This window comes from Aspergillus stella-maris, assembly GCF_047715825.1.
Source record: "Aspergillus stella-maris strain CBS 113639 unplaced genomic scaffold BDV14scaffold_60, whole genome shotgun sequence".
NCBI classification, from domain to species: domain Eukaryota; kingdom Fungi; phylum Ascomycota; class Eurotiomycetes; order Eurotiales; family Aspergillaceae; genus Aspergillus; species Aspergillus stella-maris.
Genome location: NW_027396854.1, coordinates 147915 through 167363, shown reverse-complemented (window position 1 = coordinate 167363; position 19449 = coordinate 147915). Strand labels below are relative to the sequence as shown.

Sequence of the window (19449 nt, the reverse complement as noted above, 5' to 3'; positions counted from 1 at the left end):
AGACGACCGAGGTCCTTTGGAATCCGGGGTTGGGGTTGAGGTCGGAGGGTAACGTCATTTGACCCGTTCAATCCGCGCGCATGTGATTTTCTCTAGCCCTGATTCCATAGGTACCTAGTTTGCCTGGCGCGACGAGGACGACGAATTACCCGTTCTTCTCTGAATCAAGTTATTCGCAATTTAGAGTCAGCTTCTCTGGCTGCAGGATGGTGTTGTTATTGGCCTGAATGGAGATAAAAGGGTTCGTCACTTTACTTGGTCATGGCGTCGCTCCTACGCTCCACGTTAACTACGAAGAGCCATTACTGAAGACGAAAGTTTGAAAGTGCCAAAAATTATCCATTCGAAGTTCTCACCAACCTCTAAAGATGTCCACGAGAGCCAGCTTCTCATCAAGCGTGAAATCTCTACAAACAATGGCAGAATTCAATGCATTGAGCCAACCCCGAGCGCCAAAGGGTCCCATATGCCAAAATACCAGAACGCGACAGCAAGAGTTGTAGGCAAATGATGAAAGAAAGTAATGATGGCCTCCCATAGAGATCACGCAGAGACGCCCTCCGGTACCATGATATGAAAAATGAAAATGCGGAACAATACGAGGCTCGTCAAGAACCGACCGAAGAGTAATGCTTTTTTTTGTTGAATGCGACAAGAAAACGACGACCAATCCAGGCGCTTTTGGATTCGAGAAATGACCAGGGCTTATTATTTGCCTCAAGGTAAACCAAGGAGTCAGAAGCCAGTCTGCTAGCCATCTCCGGGAATGTCCATCTGCATGTAGTGGTCGGCCATTTGCGGCATAGACGTACCGTACTGGCCGTACTGCTGCTCAGGCTTGCCGTAGAGATCAGCTTGGTCCTTCCACTGGAAGCCCAATGACGGGTTGAAATATGGCGCCCGAGCGTGGCTTGAGTCAGCACTCAACCACGAAGGTATGCCGTTTCCCACGAAGGCTCCAGTATCCTTAGGTGTCTGCGGCGCCATATTGCTTGTGGAAGCGCATGAAGAGGCAGTTGTACCATACCCACCCATAGTGCCATCATCCGGAGACGAACACAGCGCGAAATCGGTGCTTCCGCGAACCGGATCAGACCTACGGCGCGCGCCAACACCAGATGGGTGAGAGCTTGAGCTTGAGCTAGCCTGTCCTATTTGATGCAGTGGGCTGACAGCTGTCACTGTACAACGGCCAGCAATCTCCCTTTTGCGGCGTTGCTTCTCTTGAAAGGCATCACCTAACGGACGGCGACGGACGGCCCTGGGTCTAGCACCAAGAAACCGCGGGCTGTCCTCTAGCTGCAAGCGTAGCTGCTGACTAGCGCTCCCCTCACTTAGTTCATTGCGCTGAGTTCGACGTCGAGGCCTACCCGCACGACCCCTAGGGAATTGTCGGGCGCGATGGTGTAGTGCAGGGTCGTTGCGTGGCGAATCAACACTTTGCTCGGAGACTGCAGCATCCGAAACAAAATTCCGTTCCAACCTCCGGCGCTTGACTTCTGCGTTGCCAATCTTTAGGCTCAGAGCCTTTCTCTGGTTTACCTCCTGGTTGGATTTGCTGGAGCGTTGTTGCCCGATCGGGTCATGGACCAGCTTGTACAGGGTCGAGGTTCTAGCCAGCTGGTCGCACTTTGTCTTGTAGCAATGAATGGTCTCCATAATTGCAGTGATCCGACATTCAAAGGAACCAATGTTCCCGGTGTGCCGTGTCATGATCTTGAAGCACATAGGTCCCTCTTGGGTGATATTGATAGTGGCTTCCTATCACCACAAGGTCAGTACGTTGCTTATCATAGTTTTTTGAGAGTAACCCACAAGAAGTTCCCAACAATGTAATTCAATCACTTCCAGATTCTTGGGCTTGTCGTGAAAGTTGTCGCGATAGCGAGGAAGGTCTTTCGAACAGCTTGTATCGACCCAAAACTCGACCAATGCATTCACAATTGCACATTTCTGTGTGATGGTTGTAGGGATGGTAGGGTCTTCCACGGGCTTTTCGTACTTCCCTTTAAGCTTTTCCTGGGCATCTTCGAGGGAAGTGAACTTTGTCTGAATTTCAGAAATACAAGAGAGCGCCTCTTTGACCTTGTTACGATAGCGTTGCGGACGTTCGGAAAGCCCATCGTTAACAGACATATCTATGTCCGCCACTAATGCTGCCTTGACAGATGTATCGGAGTATTTCTCATGTTTCGGAGAAGCATTGGATTCGATAGGTGCAGCAGAAGCTCCATCTCCTGGAAGATCACGGACAACCTCCGACTGAGGCTTCAAATACTCTTCAGCTGAGTGTGAGGCGATTTCGGGATAGTTGGAGTCGCCGACTCGATCGGCAGCGATGCCGGACTGTAACAGAGCAGAGTCGATGTTGGCAAGAAGCTCGTCGGAGAGACTGAGGTTGCCATTTGAATGACCGTACGGGCGTTCATTATCGACTGGCTGGCCTGCAAGGGCTCCATGGCCAACGTGACTTCCCTTAGAGTTGTAGATGTTTGAGGAGCCGGTCGAGAAGCGGCGGTCCATCGCAGCGTCCATAGGTTCACTGGATCTAGTGTCTTTTAGTGCGGGGTTGAAGTTTGTGGTCATGTCGTTCTGGCTGGCAGAGCGAACCACTGGAGCCATACGCGGTCCGCTGCTGCTGGCGAGTCCCGAGTTTGTAATGTTGTGAGAGCCCCAGTTCCCATAACCGCCCGAGCCATACAGGACAGACCCGAAGTTGCCAGAAGATCCAGAGTGTGCAATGTTCGTAGCGTTATACTGACGTGAAACCGGATCTTGAGGGGTGTAAGCAAGTCCATGGGCGGATGAAGGCTGGTCTGGGCTCGGGTGGACCTGGGACAAAGACCTAGTGGCAGCGCGGAGACTTGAGAAGGCCATGTTCTCTCCGGACTGTGATGGGAAGGGATCCTGGTGGTTAAACATAGGTCCCGAACTGAAGCTTCTACCAGATGCCATTCCGGCCTGCGCCTGCGCAGAAAACCCGGACGAGGTGGGATTCAACCCGGCATGAAGCGAAGAGGGGTGGGAGAAGACCTGGCCAGCAGAACTTGCCGAACCATGAACAACGTTAGGCATGGAATTCATGGTGTTCTCAACGAATGAATAGAACGAGCGTGATAGATGAATGGATAAATAGGAGACGAGTTAAAGGAATAGCAACGGAAAGCACGGAAAGAAGACGAAGGAAGTAATAAAAACGAAGGACTATGCGAGGATGAAGAACCTTGAGCTGTGGGAAGGGGGCTGAGAGACTATATAGAACCCTCGGGTAAAGAGGGTGATGATAAGGGGAGCTGAGTATCCACTGCCCGGTTCCTCGATTGCAACATTCCTCGATATCTTCACTTGGTGGGTGTGAAGCAGGAGTTGAACTTCACAGAAGTCAAGACTCACAGGATGGCAAGAACTTTAATAGGCAACCAACGTCGATGTGGAGCCTGGTGAAGTTTGACAGTTATGAATTTCGAATGATGGAAGGGGCTCGAACTAGTGTCGTGTGAACAATAGGCGACTTCAGTGGTTGATAATGACGACTGCAGCTGTGAATGAATAGATGAGGCCTTTTTAGACAATTCGTTGTCTCTATTGTTGAGACCGCTTGGCATCCTCAATAGGGCTCTCTCATCGCCCAGGATAGAAATTGGTCGACCAATGGATGGCTCGCAACAGCAACGCGCCCAAAGCTTCATTTCTAGAATCCTCAACCAGAGCTTGTGTTCATGCTCCTCGAGGTCACCCTTTGCGGCAAGCCGACAAAGCCAAGTAACGCCGCAAAGGACAAGTCTGCTTATTTTAATGAATCGTCTAATTTCATCAATAAAAAGGAAGTCCAGACTCCTATCTGTAATGTGCCGTGAACAATCCATATCACCAGCGCCATCGATCGTACAGAAGGGCGGACACTGTCTGGCTGGTGATCCGAGAACGAATCTTCTTCGCCTCATGGCTGTCGATTATCACCCGATTGAGACGTGTCTAACACAATATCCTCCATGATCGAAACCCGCTAGTAAAAAGACTAGGGTGAAGGTTGGAATGAGGCTGCGGGCGGCCCAGGTATGTGAGGAAGGAACCAAATGTCCAATGAACTATCCGCTGTTCTGCTCGGTTGAGTGCTCATATCAAACTGGTCTTTGTAATGTTTTTGGCCGGAAGTTGTGGCTATGATGTTGCCCAAGGGATGCATGACAGTACTGCTAAGAGACCCTGCATTGGTGTATCAGCAAGTGTACTGACCATCTTTGAACCCGGTTTGTTATACACTTACCATCAAGTACCTTGCAATGCCCGGTTGGTTCCTGTGCACCAGCAGTATGTGTTGGATTTTGCCATACTCTCATCGTGCCGTCCGTACCCCCCGCCCAGATCTCGTGCGCGCCGTCCTGCTCTGTTGGAAGCAAATCGATCTTCATCCTTTGGTTTGTAAAAGCGTTGCGCCCCTCAAGCCATCCCAGGAGTTGTCCGGTGACTCTAATATCATAGATCAGGATACCACCGCTCTTGCGTTCGGCAATATAGAGATAACGCCCACATGGGCTCCAAAGTAGTTGAGTGACCCCACAACCGCCAATATGGCGATCCGCTTCGGTTTTTGAGATACTAAAAGTTCCCAGTGACTGTCCCGATCCATTCGAGTCATACAGCCCAACATTCCGTGAGAATGTGCCGGCCGCCAGAATTCCATCGTCATTCGGGCTAACCGCCAGAGCAGACACTATACCTTTCATTCCTACTCCTCCGCCGACGGATTGTTTGCGTTTGCTGGGTATTGTCGGCATCCATGTCACTGGCCCTTCACTTCCCGGGCGGGAGATATCGAAAAGACATATCAGGCTATCTGATCCGGTGAGAAACTGAGTTCCAGACAGAGCAGATGGGTATATAATGCAATGAGGCGTTATGAAAGCCTCGGTCATTGGGTTGATAAGGGAATATGTTGCTACCGAGGTTGGCGCTAGAGCAGAAGATAGGCGAATCGGATGGTCTCTGACGGACGACAAAAACAAAGTGGAGGACGGTTCCTGAAGCGAGAAGAAGGGGTAGAAGGCCGACGCATATGTCGGCTCTCCTGACGGCAGAACAGAGTAAGGAGACAATCGATGAGGAATGGCTCTTTCTTCGAGGAGGTCTGGTGGTCTGCATAGTCCGCCGTTAGACATGCTAGCGTTAATTCTTGAGGAAGAAATGAACTGACACAATGTAGGTCCTTATATGATAGTCTGAAGAGTCTGTGAGGATTGTGGTGCCATCTGGGGACCTACAGAGTCATTAGCTTCCTCGTAGTGTCAAGTGATCCCGATTGCACCCATGTGAAGCAAGAATGAGCACGAAGCTCTTCAGATCAAACTCACCACTCGGCACTCTTGAAGTAGGTCAAGTCGCCAGTGCTCTGCCCACACTTGACTTCATTGGCTTGCTGTTCATCCTGTTGGCCTTGTTCTGGGGCCTCAGGGTGAGAAAGAGCGGAACTGTGAGTGGAAGTCAAGGATTGAGTGAGGTCAAGATCAGTTGAGGCGAGGCGGACTGGCTCAGAGCTCAACATCTGATCCCCCGCCATTCTGCTCTAATTTGCGCGCTGGGTGAGATCCGCCAACAGCCAGAGTCTTGCGCTTCTACTGTGTTCCTTCCTATGTCCTCTCTTCGATCTGGGGGCCAGACGAGATGCATCTGTATAAAGTCACAGTCGCAATGTACAGAAAATATCAACGAGTTGATACTCGGAGCCTGGCTCTTTGTGGCCTGCAGTGTCTGTTGGACGAGGATCCGTGGAACAATGTCTATAGTTGGCAGCCTGAGGAAGGGTGAGGCTATCAGGTACAGGTTGTTATTAGCGGAACAGGCTATCCAGCAGCATCTATGATGATCTGAAGTCCAAACTACTGATATCGATAAGCTCCAGAAGTAGTTTGTTAGCGCCGGCGAATCTTTCCCTGCAGAATGCCTCGGGTCCGGATAAACACAGCTTGCCCAGCAACAACAATGGCGCTCGACAGCTACCAGATAGCCTACAACTAACTACCAGCTTGGACATAGCCAATCAATCTCCAAAAATAAATAAATATCTGTCGCATTGTGTCAAGTTTTTATTCCTATCGCTAAAATACTGTAAAAGTCTCGTGGACTATAGTTGGGAATGATGACCGCCTTCCTATAAGAATGGCGCTAGACCCGTAGACCCAAAGTAGTTTCAATTCCAAGCAAAGCAGACGCTCGCCAATAATAATCTCTGCCCAAATTTCGACATCAGCTCCAGCTTGTCTGCACCACCGATTCGCGCCCTCAAAAAAGTGCTGGAGCGGGGATCTTATTTGTCTCATTCCGATCGCGTCCACTCCACGGAAGAAGGGAGAATCTGTTGGTCCTTTCGGCGGAATGTTTTCTTCAAAACCCGCAGCTCCCTCAACCGGGCTTTCCATCAACACCAATTCCGCCAATCCTCTCTTGTAAGTCCCCTCAATCTAGCACTATGCTGCTGATTTTTGTCTTCTAACGTTCTCGCCTTCTTTCAATTAGTGGTGGCAGTTCTGCTCAGACGAGCACGCCGGCCTCAACGGGCGCATCTGGAGGACTCTTCGGCACGACCGCGGCGCAATCCAAGCCAGCTGGTAGTCTATTTGGGAACACAGGGACCACAAACACACAGCAACCTTCCGGATCAAACATGTTTTCCGGGCTCGGAGGAACACAGAGTGGTACATCGGGCGGCGGATTGTTCGGCAACACCACGACCACCGCATCTCAACCCCAGTCTGGCGGCCTCTTTTCGGGCACCTCTGGGACCAACACCACGACTACACAAAGCGGTACCACTGGAGGATTGTTCGGTAATGCAGGAGGGGCTTCCACAAGTCAAGCTCAATCGAAGCCCATGTTCAGTTTAGGCGGCTCGACTTCCACCGGCACCGGGATCTTGTAAGTACCTCGCAGACCTATGGGCATGTTCCATGCGTGAGCAAGTCAAGCTAACATTATTTCAAGTGGAAACACCAACGCAAATGCCAATCAACAACAGCAGCAGCAGCAACAGGCGCAAAAGCCAACCTTATCGCTCTTCGGCAATCAGACTTCCACCGCACAACAACCCACACAGCAAACTCCAGCAGCCGGGGCTGGGACGGTTATCCCAGGAGTCAAAGTAGACATTAGCAACCTTCTGCCTACCACAAAGTTCGAGAGCTGTGCCGATGAGGTCAAGGCGGAGTTGGAACGATTCGACACCTTTATCCTCAACCAGATCAATATGTGCAACGAGGTTGCCAACCTAGTCCCCTCAGTTGCTGCTCAAGGAACCACAATACCAAATGACGTGGAGTATGTTCAGGGCAAACTGGAAACGATGCAGCATGCGTTAGAAAACGACGCCAGCGACATCGACCAGCTGCGTGGTCTCGTATCTCGGGACGCAGCTGAAGCTCAGGTCGCCTTCCGCGCTATTGATACTCTTAAACTGCCTTTGCAGTACCAATCAACTGGGGGCTCCGGATGGTGGTCAGCCCAGGATCAGAAGGTCGATTCCCAACCGCTACGCTCAACACGCAAGAACACACTCGCCCTCCCTGATAACGTCGAAGGCGACTCATCTTCAAACTCCATCAACGGGGTACCAGTGAACTTGGTGGACTATTTCTCGCAGCGCTCTGACGAGATGGGCGTGGTTTTGGAGCGGTATACTCGTAATCTGAAGGAGATTGAGGACCACCTTCACGGGGTCGAGTCCACTCTCGAACGCCAGATCCACGACTTCACGACTTCGCGAAGTCGCGATGGCAATGGAAACGGAGCGACAAAGTCAGTTCTCAACGACCTTGCTGCTGTTTTGAGTGATGTGGAGGCGGGTATTATCGGTGTTGCAGGCCGTTTGGGTTCTGTCACGGAGCAGGCGCAAGAGGTCGTGCTGGGCGCGCCCTCTGGTCTGAGGTAGACATAGATTAAGGGTGTGGATGATGAGTTTCTCCTGTATTTTATGATGGCATATGAATCTGGATATTAATTTCAAGGAGCGGCGAGTTACATGTGCCTTGTTGTGACTTTGGATATGGCGTTTGACTTATAGAATAAGCAGGAGAATATACCTATTTCTTTGGCATCATTTGTAATTGTGGAATCATGTTACCCTTAAGAACGACTTACCTAGACTCTTTCGGATCCTCGACGGTGTAATACAGGTGACCAAGTTGAGTAGAGGTCCGTTCCGGCGTCAACTTTACAACTAGAAGGTGAGGATCTGTGGGAATAACGCTAGAAATGACCACTAGTGAGGCCATAAACGGCCGCATGTCCACTTGCAATTCCATCAGCGTGCTACATCCAAGGTTCTCCCTGATCAACTCCCTATCAATTACTCGACTACTCACACTACATCTGTATACTTGAGAACCTCGCAGAAGGTTCTTGCCTTCAGTGCCAATGTCCTTTATCAATTGTGTATTTATAACATCAATCCTCATTGAATATCTTCATTATTAAACTTTCGAGGGGTTGCTGATGGTGGTGACGAGGTATAATGGCGACCTGGCCCGTCTTCTTATATGCTTAGACGGTAGCAACAGCGAAAGACCCAGCACCTTCAGATTCCTTCGCGATGGGTTAGTCTTAATAGACACTCATAGCTTTGAAATAACACTACGGACGAAGTACTTTTGATTAGGCTCAAGTTGACGGTTGGAATGACAGCCTTTGAACACCCTTTGGGATTTGTTAACACAGCAAAAGTCGAAGTGAGATCTACATACTACCGAAATTACCTGGATGTTCAATGGATGATACTACTTAAGAAGCATTGTCATTTCGAATCTTCATACTCCATAAGTATCGCGACTGTGCGCACGAGACCGACATCGATTGGCTGACCGCTGGTTGTATAGATATATAGCGGAAATTTCTACAATAAAACCATGTCTCAATCGTGGGCAAGGATGTTAGCGTACCGCTCGCAGACTTGGTAGGTAGTATAATGCGGACCGAGCGTCCAGCCTTCTGGACATGTAGCCATGGCATCACTGGCCCTGGTTTGCGAATCATTTATACCGCCCCTTTTGGGTGAACTGCCCTCCACGCTGTCATCCGCCTTTCTCTTTCGGGACGGAACATTTGAAGGGGTGTTTGTGATACAGGGCCTCGATAATTGTGCCCGAAAATAGAGGTCTCGTAACCTCTGCAAATCATTCACTGTAGTTTCGTCAACCGTACAAATGCGTCCACTGCCTAATGCCAGAATGCCTCGCCGCAAACTTGCCATGGGGGCGCCATGCCACTGCTTAGTTTCCAACAATCCGAGATCTTCCAGGGAGACCCTCCCACCCAACAAGTACTGCTTCAAGAATATGGGCTGATAAAGGCCTCCGGTAGAACCTTCCGGTAGCCTTCGTTGGCGGATAAGATGGTCCACATACATAATGTTTGTAGGTACTTCGCGTTGAACAATCTTCCCGTCTCTTTCTGCTACTTCTCTCCTCTCCCGGTCTCGCAGCTCAAACTCTATGAAAAACGGGATGTCAACAGGAAGGAATATGAATCCCGGATCTTCAGACCGATCAAACTCGATGTGGCAGGTTGGACACAACGGTATCCCATTGTTGGCCGATGTCAAGGAGAAGTTGAGCAAAGACATGTCAATCCATAGGGGAACCTGTCTAATTGTTAGATTAATCACATCATTGCAAAAGAGCACAGGAAGAATACTACTTACCTGGTTATCCTCTTTTCCAATTACATGGGCGATTTGCGGGGCTAAGGTTCCGCAGGCCCAACAAGCGTCGCCTGATAATCGTTTCACCTCCAATCGGGTTGCGGCCGAATAAGCATCAGATCTGAGCTGAGAGCTAGACGTATTCGACATAGCTTGCGCTCGGGAAAAAGTTAGCAGATTGTCCTCGTTCGCAGAATTCGGGGTCGACCGACGCCTCTGCGATGGGGGCGGGGACGGAGGCGGAGGCATCGCTCTCCGGTCAACACGTTCATCTACCATTGTTAATCCACTTGTAATTTGAACTCACCTATATCGACAGCAGCTGACAAGATCGGGACGGTATGCGGCGTTCCTTCCCTTCAAGGTAGCCTGCAGCAGGAAAAAAGACGTAATGCTCCGTCGCAGGTTGCGCGGCCAACAAACCATCTTACATGACTAACAACCTTGTCGGCGTACTGGCATCCGATATTGATCAACTATAGTCCGGAAGTTACGCGATCGCCGTACACTTGGTGCTCGTCCTCATCAATCAGCTACAGATGCGCTCGGTATGATAGTCGTCCCCTTTACCAGTCTTGGCAATATGACATTTGAAACATCTTTCTTTCCTGACTATCATGTCATGGCTGTGCCGCACGGGTTTCATTGGCTGTCAGTCTTCGGTATCTTCTGACGCCTATCCTGGTGATATTTACGTCTCAGTAAAACTCTAATACTAGAATTGTTGTGCTGGGAAGGACTTGATTCTAGTTGGGCAGTTCCTAGAAACATGCTTTTTCAATACGAGATAATCTGGGATGCAAAGTCCTGGTGATATTAGAGACTCAGTAACAGCACACAAAGGACAGCCGCCAGATGAGAGGTGGAGTAGATCTATAACTGTCAGATTATTGCCCCTTTGAGGCAGCCAGCCAGATCCAGTCCATTATCAGAGCTGAAGAGACACAGCAAAGCAGGGGTGATGGCAGGCTACCTTGAGAGCGGCAAAGCCAACCGCAACAGGGAATTCACAGGTCCTCACTTTACGAGCTCTACACGTTCCGGCACCTATCGCATATGTACCTACATCTACACTCCGCAGTTTCTAAGTACAGTGTTTCAGTACTCCTGCCCAATGCATTTTCAAATCACTCTATAAGTTCCACCAACCTAATGATCCTCAATCCCCGTTTCCCAGAGCAAACCCCAAATGGACCACTCCCTCCTCGCCTACGCCCGTTTTCACGGAATCGCTAGCGAGTACACAGCTGTTGATCCATTTTCGCAGATTGACGATACATTCGAGCTCTGCTCTGAAGATATCTCTCTACTCCAGAACACAATCTCGGACTTCAAACTTCGCCTATACAATGCCCAGTCTACTCTCGACAAGCGACTCCGAACAGAGAAACTCGGTGTTTCGAAAGATGCCGCTCGGTTCCTGACATCTGTGATTCGTGAAATTCAAACGGATACGATAGTTATTGATTGGGATGATGTTTTACCGGAGTTTAGGCGCTGTCAAGATGCGCAGGTCGAGCCCGTCGTGTTCTCTCAGGAGAGGGAAAGTGATGTTCGGCTTTCGAAGAAGTCTCTGAGGTACTCAATTCGAGATATGGATTTGGGGGGTTTCCATGAACCAATTGAGATATTCGACGAGCCAAGTCCACTTGACCATATAAGGAGGAATGGAGTTTCTCTGTTGGAGCAGGTCAAGAGGGACAGGCTCAAGGCGTCGAAGGGCGCGTTCTCGATCATACAGTGTGTTCAAAAAGACGACAAACCGTCAACAGAAGAGCTTGAAGCTATCCTGGGATGTTTGCTGGATGAACGTTCGGTAAGTCCCATAAGAATGCTCGTCGTTTCTAGCTAACATATTTCAACACAGAGTAACCCAGTCAATACAGAATCACCGATCCTTATTCCGCTCAACACCGAATATTTTCCTCCTAGCCCTACGCCTGCTCTCGATGAATATATGCTGCCGAGTCCGGTCTCCTCTGCGGGGGTGGATGTGGATCTATATTGTCGGCGCAGGACGCCGCCGAGATTTAGATCCGGGGGAGCTATCCTCGATACCCAGAATGAAAGGCCGATGTCCTTGGGTTTGGATCGAGAAATACCACAGAAAAACAGAACTTACGTGGATTATGGTACCCCGTCAATGAACCCGATTGAACTAGACACAGCTGCGGATCCCAAGACCATGAACATATGTAACGAATTGGAAACGTCCAGAGTCGGTACCATATCTGCAGATATATGTGATGAAGTTGATCAATCTCCGACATGCAGTTTGCTCTGCTCAGGGACCACAAACAATGCTACCCAACCAGCTAAGAGACTCAGAGCACGAACGCCAGAGGGCACGATGCCTGCTACTGAGCAAAAAACCAGCAAGAAGCGACGAACGAACAACTTGAAGACAAGCTCCAAAGGGATGGAACCGTTGGAAGTCCCTCGGACAAGTCATATGCCTTCATCTCAGGAATTGCCCAGGCATCCAGTTACTACGGCTTCAAAGCAACTCCCTCCACTACAAAGGATACCGGACCGAAAATCCCAGTCGGAACGCCCAGAAAGACAGGGCGTTGCTAAACACAAGCCAACCGCAAGCCAGGAACATCATAGTCTACAAGCACGCCCTAAGCTTGGGTCACTGTCATCCTTCCTAGAGACACGAGGAAGAGCACCAAGGAGGCAGATGCCCGAGAAGAGCCCTTACTTCGGCAGTACAGATGCAAGAAATTCCGAGCAGCCAGAAATTATCACAAAGAGTCAGTCCCAAGTATACCAGCCTAAATCAAACATATCTACAACTAGACTTGCGCCAACGCCTTCGCTCCCTGTCATTCAAGCACCACGAGTCGGCACAAACCACGAAGGCTTAGTACTCTTCACCTCCACAGCACTCCTAAAAATGCATCCAAAGGTCATACAATGTCTCGAAGGCTCTGGGCACCCACCAAAACTAATATATCGAGACTACACTGAAAGCCCTTCAAAACGGCAATCAAGACTTTCACCACAGCATCAACGTTTATACAAGCAGAAACCTCTCAACCCCCTTCCAAAGGAAGCAGACATCATCCTCTCCCCCTCAACCGGCCTCATACTTGCAACTTCGCAAGCAACGATGCAACTCTTCTTACCAGGACACAAACCCACAGTGGCACTGGCATCGTCGTCGTCATCGTCATCGCCCGGAACATTAGTGCCCAATATAAAAAGCATAACGTCCCCTTTCCGAGAAACGATTTTCACCCTCTCAACCCGCTACGAACAGCTCTACATCCTAATAACACAAAACGCAGACCAGAACAACGCAAAAGGGCCTAGATCCCGAACCCAAGACGCCAACCCCACCCTCTCAGCAGATAAACCCCTTTTAACATCGCTAACTTCCCTCTCTGCATTCTGTACCTCGTTATCGATATCGACTTCAAACGCCCGTGGTGGACAAGGGCAGGGCTATGCGTCCGTCACACCCCTGCTCATCCCCTCATCACCAGAGTCAATAACATCCTGGATACTAGCACTCGCGCATAAACATCTCTGCGCCATACCGGCTCCAAGAAACCTACCCCAAAATAATGCGTTCACGCCCATCAATCCTAAGCCGCAGCTTGTTGGACTCCTGGGGAACGCGCAGGAGAGTGTCTGGGAGGGTTTTCTTAGGAGAGCGGGATTGAATCCATTTGCTGCGAGGGTTGTTATTGCTATTTTGGAGAGGGATGGTTGTCAGTCTGGGATTAGTTCTATATCGAGGTTTGTTGAGATGTCAGTTCCGCAGCGTAGGATGCTCTTTGGGGGGTTATTGGGGGATAAGACCCTGAAGAGGGTTGAGTCGTTGATTGAAAGGGATTGGCAGTGTGATTGGGCGTTACGGTTTGATGATGAGATTGAGTGAGGACTAGGGAGTCCGTCGGTCAATATATGGACGGGCAAGCTGCAGGCAGCTACTCATCAGGAGAGTATTGTTAAAGAGGAGAGATATCCGGTGTTATTAATCATGCCCATAAAGTCAAGCCACGGGCTTGACAAGAGCTAGATTTAGAAATACAGCAATCAAATAGTATGCAAAACAGTCAAGTCATTTCACGCTTTCGGCAATAAATGCAAGAATAAACAATATCCCAGGGAGTCGAGGAGTATAACGGCAAGCAAAATTACCTCCCGTTACCATTCAAATTCCCTTTTCTAGATTTTATATGGGGCTGCAGCGTTGAGGATCATGATTTTGTCAAATGGTATAATACAACGACTCGGGCTCGGATGCTTCGGCTCGAGCGGAACGAAACGGTTGAGAAAGTCGGGCTCGATTTAAATTTAGATCATTTATTCGTTGATCTTGGCGAGGATCCTAGATGTCACTGTTAGACTTTGTTTGCGGATACCAAAGGGCAAGGCAGGACATACTCAGAGTCGCGGAAAAGGTGGTACTCGTCCTCACCGATCTTAAGGGGGCTGCCACCGAACTAAAACAGAAACAACGTTAGCACCAATAGCACCAATATTTCCAAAATATGTATGACGATGAAACCGAGTTCTCGCATATCGAATGTCCAAACTCGATTCATTCCACGTGGCGCACGACTAAAAACGTACCTGGGGGATCAGGACACGGTCACCAGCGGAGACACCCATGGGGATGCGCTGACCGTTGCGGTCAACGGCACCGGGGCCAACAGCGAGGACCTTAGCCTCGTTCTGCTCCTTGACGCTGCTCTCAGGGAGGAAGATACCGGAGGCAGTCTTGGCCTCGGGCTTGATGCGCTGGACGAGGACACGGTCCAGGAGGGGAGCAAGGCTCTTGACGTTGCGGAGGAGAGACTATAGCCCAGTTGCAAGTTAGCAAAGTTGCTTTTCTAATCGCGAATGCCGCGCGTGAAGCTGGAGTTGTTGATGCAGGGGTTGAGTCGTTGATGGGGAAAATTTGTCGGACGCGCACGAGACTATCGAGGAGTCATCAGATCGACGTACCATTGTGAGATAGTGTGTGTGTGAAGGTGATTAGACCGGGAAAAGGCGTGAGATGCGAGAGAAACAGGCGTGGATGGATCGAGACGTGGGAGCGAAAGAGAAGAAAAGCGCAAGCCGGCGAGCTGGGGAAGAAGATCCAATCTGGACTCGCGAGAAATTTCCAGAATGCCAAGACCTCCAGCTTCTCCACGACTGCCGAGGGTATCTACCTCTGCAACTACAATCACTATTTGGCAGCAGTATCTAGTGATTTTCTGCTTGGGACTGGCTCCACGAGCTGGACCAAATCAAGATGATTCATAGATAAACCAGTCATCCTACCACTCACCCTACCAGGAGCTCATTTAGCTACGACAGCCACTCAGTGAGCTATTTTCTTTTCGTATCATGAGCATTAATGTATTGCATGACCAATTACTCCGTCAAATAATGGCTTTCCAGAGTCGTACTACCATCTCCTGCCGCGGCCTCGGCCTCCACCACCTCCTCCACCACCACCATAGCCACCACCTCCTCCGTATCCCATCTGTGCCTGACCACCACCTTGGCCTCCGAATCCGCCTTGGCTCTGCGGTGGACCGCCCGCGCCAGGCTGACCACCCATCATGGCTTGGGCATGCTGCATGAAAGCCATGGGATCCATTGAGGCAGGATCTATCCCTTGCGACATCATTGATGCCAACATACCCTGCATCATGTCTGGGCTCATATCCGGCATCCCGGGCATGCCTGGCATCGGAGGCGGTGCGCTTGCTGCAGGTCCAGCTCCCGGCTGGGCACCGGGCATCGGCGGTAGACCCATTGTCAAGAAACTCTGCATATCATCCAGCTGTCGCTTTTGGTCTCCAACTTCCTTCCGTAGTTCTTGTTGTTTCAAGACATAGCTTGCCCATGTGAACTCGTCAAATCCGTAGTTGAAGTAGTCCGTCGGGTCCGTTCCCGGTCGCCTCCATGGCTTGTCATCTTCGGGGAAGTCGACGTCCATATCCGTCAATAAAACCGGCTTTCCGGTGGCTGGATGGATAGGGTTCGCATGTACATCGATTGAGGAAGCGTGGACTGGGGGATATGCCGACCCGGGTTTCTGTGAGACAGGTCTTGTTCCGGCGGGTATCGAGGCTGAGGTATCGGGCTTTGGTGTTAATGTAGGGGTCTGGGATTTCGGCGCTGTTAGAGAATCGACGAATGGAGGACGTTGAGAATCGGATTTGAGGTTAGCATGGCGAGGGTGTGGTCTGCGCGACGGTTAGCACATGCGGTCCGTCATGAACGCGATTGAACTTACGCTTCTGGAGGAGGCGCGTCGGCAGGCGCCTCTGTGATGATATTGAAGTCGTCCTAGATCCTATATCAGTCAGGTCCGGTATTATGAGGTTATGCGCAACGTACATCGTCGTCTTCCTCGTCCTCCTCTTCCTCCTCTTCCTCCACATCATTCGAGTCGTTTATCGAAGCATCGACCGGCGGTCTTCGAGGATCGCTGGGCTGGGTAGCCGGTACCACATCAACAGGGTCGTAGAGATCATCTTCTGATTCGTCCATGGTGTGCGATTAAGCAAAGTATTGGTGAATTCGAGCAGAACGTGAGGTTGAAAATGTCGGAGCTCTGCTCCTTGTTGCTGCGGAGAGATGTTTGCTTTGTTTGTCCTTCCAGAGCGCTTTCTTGTATTTCACGACATGCAGTCTAGAACTGACTCACTGAGACACACAAGCTAGTGGTACTCTGGAAAATAGTTGTGCTTTCAGACCATTGAGTTCTATAACCTTTAAAGCGCCTTTGTGCCTGAAGAACCCGTGCATGAATGGAGTCACGTGATACATTCTTCCCCGATTCATGTAAGAGGCGGCGCAACTCAAGCAGCTTGACGTCTCCGCAGACCTTCCTTCGAAAGATATCCAGCACCCAAAATGCCGCCCTCTGAACAGTCCAGCCAGAGCTCAACTCCACGATTCACGAGCCAGACTGCCTCCGCAGAAGATCTCCTCAAATCGCAAACAGTCGGTCTTGTCCATCTTTCCGATTTCCGCAAACGCCGAGCAGAGGTTTTAGAGCAAAAAGAGCGCGAGGCGCATGATAAGTCGTTAGGGAGATATACATCTAGTACTTCGAGAGGCGCAACACCTTCAGGGGGTGATGTAACTGACGGGTAAGTGAAGCCGTCCATTACGGACTCGAGCATTTGCGCTAATCGCTATCGATAGAGATTCAACGTCACGGAGCGAGGGACCGCCGAAGAAGAAGAAAAAGAAGCCTCTTGCGAAGAGCAAATTATCCTTCGGGAACGATAATGAAGAGGAGGAAGAAGAGGAAGTGTTCAAGAAAGGAAAGTCGAAGGGAACGGAAGATTCAACTCCCACACCTGCCGAACTGAGCATCTCGCGATCTGCTACCGGTACACCTTTGGACGACAGCTCGGTACCGCAATCTCGTCGCATCACCCCGAATCCCACGGCGCGACCTCCCCCGAAGACCTTGACGAAAGCCTCGCTCAAGGCGGAGGCCGAAGCTCGCGATGCATTGAGGAAGGAGTTCCTGGTCATACAGGATGCTATAAAGAATACCGAGATCCTGGTGCCATTTATATTTTACGATGGAACAAATATACCCGCTGGAACAGCGAAGGTCAAGAAGGGAGATCAAGTCTGGTTGCTCTTGGACCGATGCCGAAAAGTGGGTGCCGAGCTGGGTGTCAGCAATACCAGCGGAGCGTCGAAGGGCCGAAAGTTCAACCGCCGAGAATGGGCTCGAGTGAGCGTTGATGACTTGATGCTTGTCAAGGGGGAAGTTATTATCCCTCATGTATGTTCTTCCTCACCGTTCCTCAGTACGGCCATGATCCCTTACTAACTGCCATGTCCAGCACTACGAGCTCTACTACTTCATTGCAAACAGTGTCCCGAGTTTCTCGAATACCGGTGGACTGCTGTTCGACTACTCTAACAAGCCTCCTCCACCTCCGCCAACTGATGATCCCATGTATCGACCAAGTAACGCCGAACTCGAAGGAGGCGACAAGGACCCTACGTTAACAAAGGTTGTGGATAGGCGGTGGTACGAGCGCAACAAACACATCTTCCCAGCCAGTCTGTGGAGAGAGTACGAGCCAGGTGCGGACTTTGAAGAAAAGATGCGTACGACCAGACGCGATGCCTCGGGAAACACGTTCTTTTTCTAAGCCTGCTGTTTGACAGCAGAATATAGATCACTGTTTATAGACGGGTGCATTGGAGCAAAAAAGTACTTTATATATCATGAGATACCCAATGAAATGAATTCAATCTTCCTACTCGACCAATCATATTATACTCCTCTGCGTATTCCTCGAGGTGGGCTCGACTTGATGTGTTGTAGTTGAAGGTGCAGGCGCGCTGTCTCTCCCGTTCCTTGACAACAACCTCACCCTCTCTCAGTTCCCACCACTGTCAAAATCTTGAGAATTCCACGAAACATTCATCATTCGCTTCGACATACCAGCTTCGGAAATAATGGACTCATATCTACGATGCAATTCCCTCTCATGTCGAGTTTCCCTGAAGGACAGAGCAGTCGTTACCACTTGTTCGTAAGTATCGCAAACTACGGAAATTCCATCAGTTGCATGTGACGGAGCCAAATTGCTAAGCCTTCAGGCACATATTCTGTCTGCAGTGCGCCGAAACATCCGGTCTCTCACGCTATGGAGGGGAACGACGCTGTCCGGCTTGCGAAATGGCCCTCCTCAACCCAGACGATGCCGTGTCAACCGTTCTGCAACTGACAGAGGACTACAAGACAAGTGTGCTCAGTGGATTGGATCCAAATACTATCATGGAATGTACCGGGCGGGCTCTACAATTCTGGACGTATCAGATGACTCAAGAGACGTATGCCTTTGCCTTGTCGTCTTTCTCGGGGGAAATGCGCTGATGAACACTCGAGTGTCTACCAAGAAGTCTTAGGCAAAACAGTGAAGGATAAATATGCGAACCTTAACAACCAGATGGACAAAGTGATTCACAATGCCAACAAGGAGATATCTACGTTGCAAACGAGGCTCGTTGGTTCGTACCTTGATCCACCCGGCGATCGATGAGTATGCTGCCTAATACTATATCCCAGATATGCAGACAGCGCAGGAGCAACTACGCAAGAAAAACCAAGAGCTCGCAGATATGTATCGGGAGAAATGCAAGAAGTTTACGCAGATCACGCACCTCTACAATGTCCTTAAGTCTCGAGCCATGAGATCGCAGATGCAAACCGCTGCTGCTTCTCAAGCGATCAACTCCCTTGAAGCTCCACGAAACGTCCCGACCAATCCAGTCTTACCCAGTATAGGTGTTTCAGCGCCGCCGCAGACACCGTCAACTTTCCAACAGAGGTCTTACCCTGTGGACCTAGACGGGGTGGAGCAGCTTCACCGACATCAACGGAGTGGGACAGGGAGCTCAAAGGGTCAAAAGCAGAAAGATACAACTGCGATGCCTCCCCCTGGTCGCCCCGTGCTTGGTCTGAGAAGGAGTACGCTAGGTCTTTACTCCCCACTCAGATATACGTCAAGACTAACACACCGCAGGCGAGGCCCCAAATGCTACACCCAGCCATCGCACCCGACTCGCCGGACACTCACGTCCTTCTACTGGGATGTCGCAGTTACCTAATGATAGCGTAATGCTCGAACGCTTCCACACTAGTCGTCCACCTACTGAGGGATACATGGACAGTCGTCACCAGCATGGCGCTCATCGAGTCTTTGAACGTCCAAGATCATAGACCGACGGATGGAGCACCAGGTATAGCATCATTCTTTGACAGCAGA

At 50.3% G+C, this 19449-nt stretch overlaps 9 protein-coding genes across 9 annotated transcripts; 4 read left to right on the top strand and 5 right to left on the bottom strand.

Moving 5' to 3' along the window:
* Positions 1 to 750: 750 nt before the first annotated feature.
* BDV14DRAFT_203512 (uncharacterized protein) lies at positions 751 to 3084 on the bottom strand (the record flags this gene model as incomplete). Its single annotated transcript, XM_073774298.1, has 2 exons — positions 751 to 1761; positions 1816 to 3084. The coding sequence occupies 2 exons, from the start codon at positions 3082 to 3084 to the stop codon at positions 751 to 753; spliced, it is 2280 nt and encodes a 759-aa protein (XP_073624733.1).
* Positions 3085 to 3236: 152 nt separating this feature from the next.
* Positions 3237 to 4070, bottom strand: BDV14DRAFT_119936 (uncharacterized protein). The gene has a single exon (XM_073765878.1). It carries the CDS (start codon positions 3942 to 3944, stop codon positions 3390 to 3392), a length of 555 nt encoding a protein of 184 aa, XP_073624732.1. The 5' UTR covers positions 3945 to 4070; the 3' UTR covers positions 3237 to 3389.
* BDV14DRAFT_119920 (uncharacterized protein) lies at positions 4008 to 5870 on the bottom strand. Its single transcript, XM_073765877.1, has 4 exons — positions 5352 to 5870; positions 5195 to 5257; positions 4268 to 5136; positions 4008 to 4206 (listed from the first exon to the last, which is right to left on the bottom strand). Exons 1-4 carry the CDS (start codon positions 5555 to 5557, stop codon positions 4019 to 4021), a joined length of 1326 nt encoding a protein of 441 aa, XP_073624731.1. The 5' UTR covers positions 5558 to 5870; the 3' UTR covers positions 4008 to 4018.
* A 502-nt stretch (positions 5871 to 6372) lies between these two features.
* Positions 6373 to 7921, top strand: BDV14DRAFT_203510 (nucleoporin FG repeat-containing protein; the record flags this gene model as incomplete). The annotated part of the gene is made up of 3 exons (XM_073774297.1): positions 6373 to 6443; positions 6514 to 6912; positions 6979 to 7921. The coding sequence occupies 3 exons, from the start codon at positions 6373 to 6375 to the stop codon at positions 7919 to 7921; spliced, it is 1413 nt and encodes a 470-aa protein (XP_073624730.1).
* A 914-nt stretch (positions 7922 to 8835) lies between these two features.
* Positions 8836 to 10028, bottom strand: BDV14DRAFT_119913 (HNH endonuclease signature motif containing protein). Its single transcript, XM_073765876.1, has 3 exons — positions 9996 to 10028; positions 9689 to 9840; positions 8836 to 9628 (listed from the first exon to the last, which is right to left on the bottom strand). Exons 2-3 carry the CDS (start codon positions 9836 to 9838, stop codon positions 8900 to 8902), a joined length of 879 nt encoding a protein of 292 aa, XP_073624729.1. The 5' UTR covers positions 9839 to 9840; positions 9996 to 10028; the 3' UTR covers positions 8836 to 8899.
* Positions 10029 to 10781: 753 nt separating this feature from the next.
* On the top strand, positions 10782 to 13887 carry BDV14DRAFT_210983 (uncharacterized protein). Its single transcript, XM_073776005.1, has 2 exons — positions 10782 to 11504; positions 11556 to 13887. Exons 1-2 carry the CDS (start codon positions 10878 to 10880, stop codon positions 13575 to 13577), a joined length of 2649 nt encoding a protein of 882 aa, XP_073624728.1. The 5' UTR covers positions 10782 to 10877; the 3' UTR covers positions 13578 to 13887.
* A 118-nt stretch (positions 13888 to 14005) lies between these two features.
* Positions 14006 to 16192, bottom strand: fip1 (cleavage polyadenylation factor subunit FIP1; the record flags this gene model as incomplete). Its single annotated transcript, XM_073771584.1, has 7 exons — positions 14006 to 14030; positions 14087 to 14145; positions 14276 to 14500; positions 14872 to 14876; positions 15134 to 15885; positions 15936 to 15988; positions 16040 to 16192. 7 exons carry the CDS (start codon positions 16190 to 16192, stop codon positions 14006 to 14008), a joined length of 1272 nt encoding a protein of 423 aa, XP_073624727.1.
* A 230-nt stretch (positions 16193 to 16422) lies between these two features.
* BDV14DRAFT_179889 (FAM50/XAP5 family protein) lies at positions 16423 to 17915 on the top strand. The gene is made up of 3 exons (XM_073769830.1): positions 16423 to 16797; positions 16853 to 17450; positions 17512 to 17915. Exons 1-3 carry the CDS (start codon positions 16559 to 16561, stop codon positions 17824 to 17826), a joined length of 1152 nt encoding a protein of 383 aa, XP_073624726.1. The 5' UTR covers positions 16423 to 16558; the 3' UTR covers positions 17827 to 17915.
* Positions 17916 to 18051: 136 nt separating this feature from the next.
* On the top strand, positions 18052 to 19403 carry BDV14DRAFT_210979 (uncharacterized protein; the record flags this gene model as incomplete). Its single annotated transcript, XM_073776004.1, has 5 exons — positions 18052 to 18213; positions 18281 to 18514; positions 18570 to 18691; positions 18750 to 19124; positions 19207 to 19403. The coding sequence occupies exons 1-5, from the start codon at positions 18137 to 18139 to the stop codon at positions 19401 to 19403; spliced, it is 1005 nt and encodes a 334-aa protein (XP_073624725.1). The 5' UTR covers positions 18052 to 18136.
* Between the last annotated feature and the right edge of the window lie 46 nt (positions 19404 to 19449).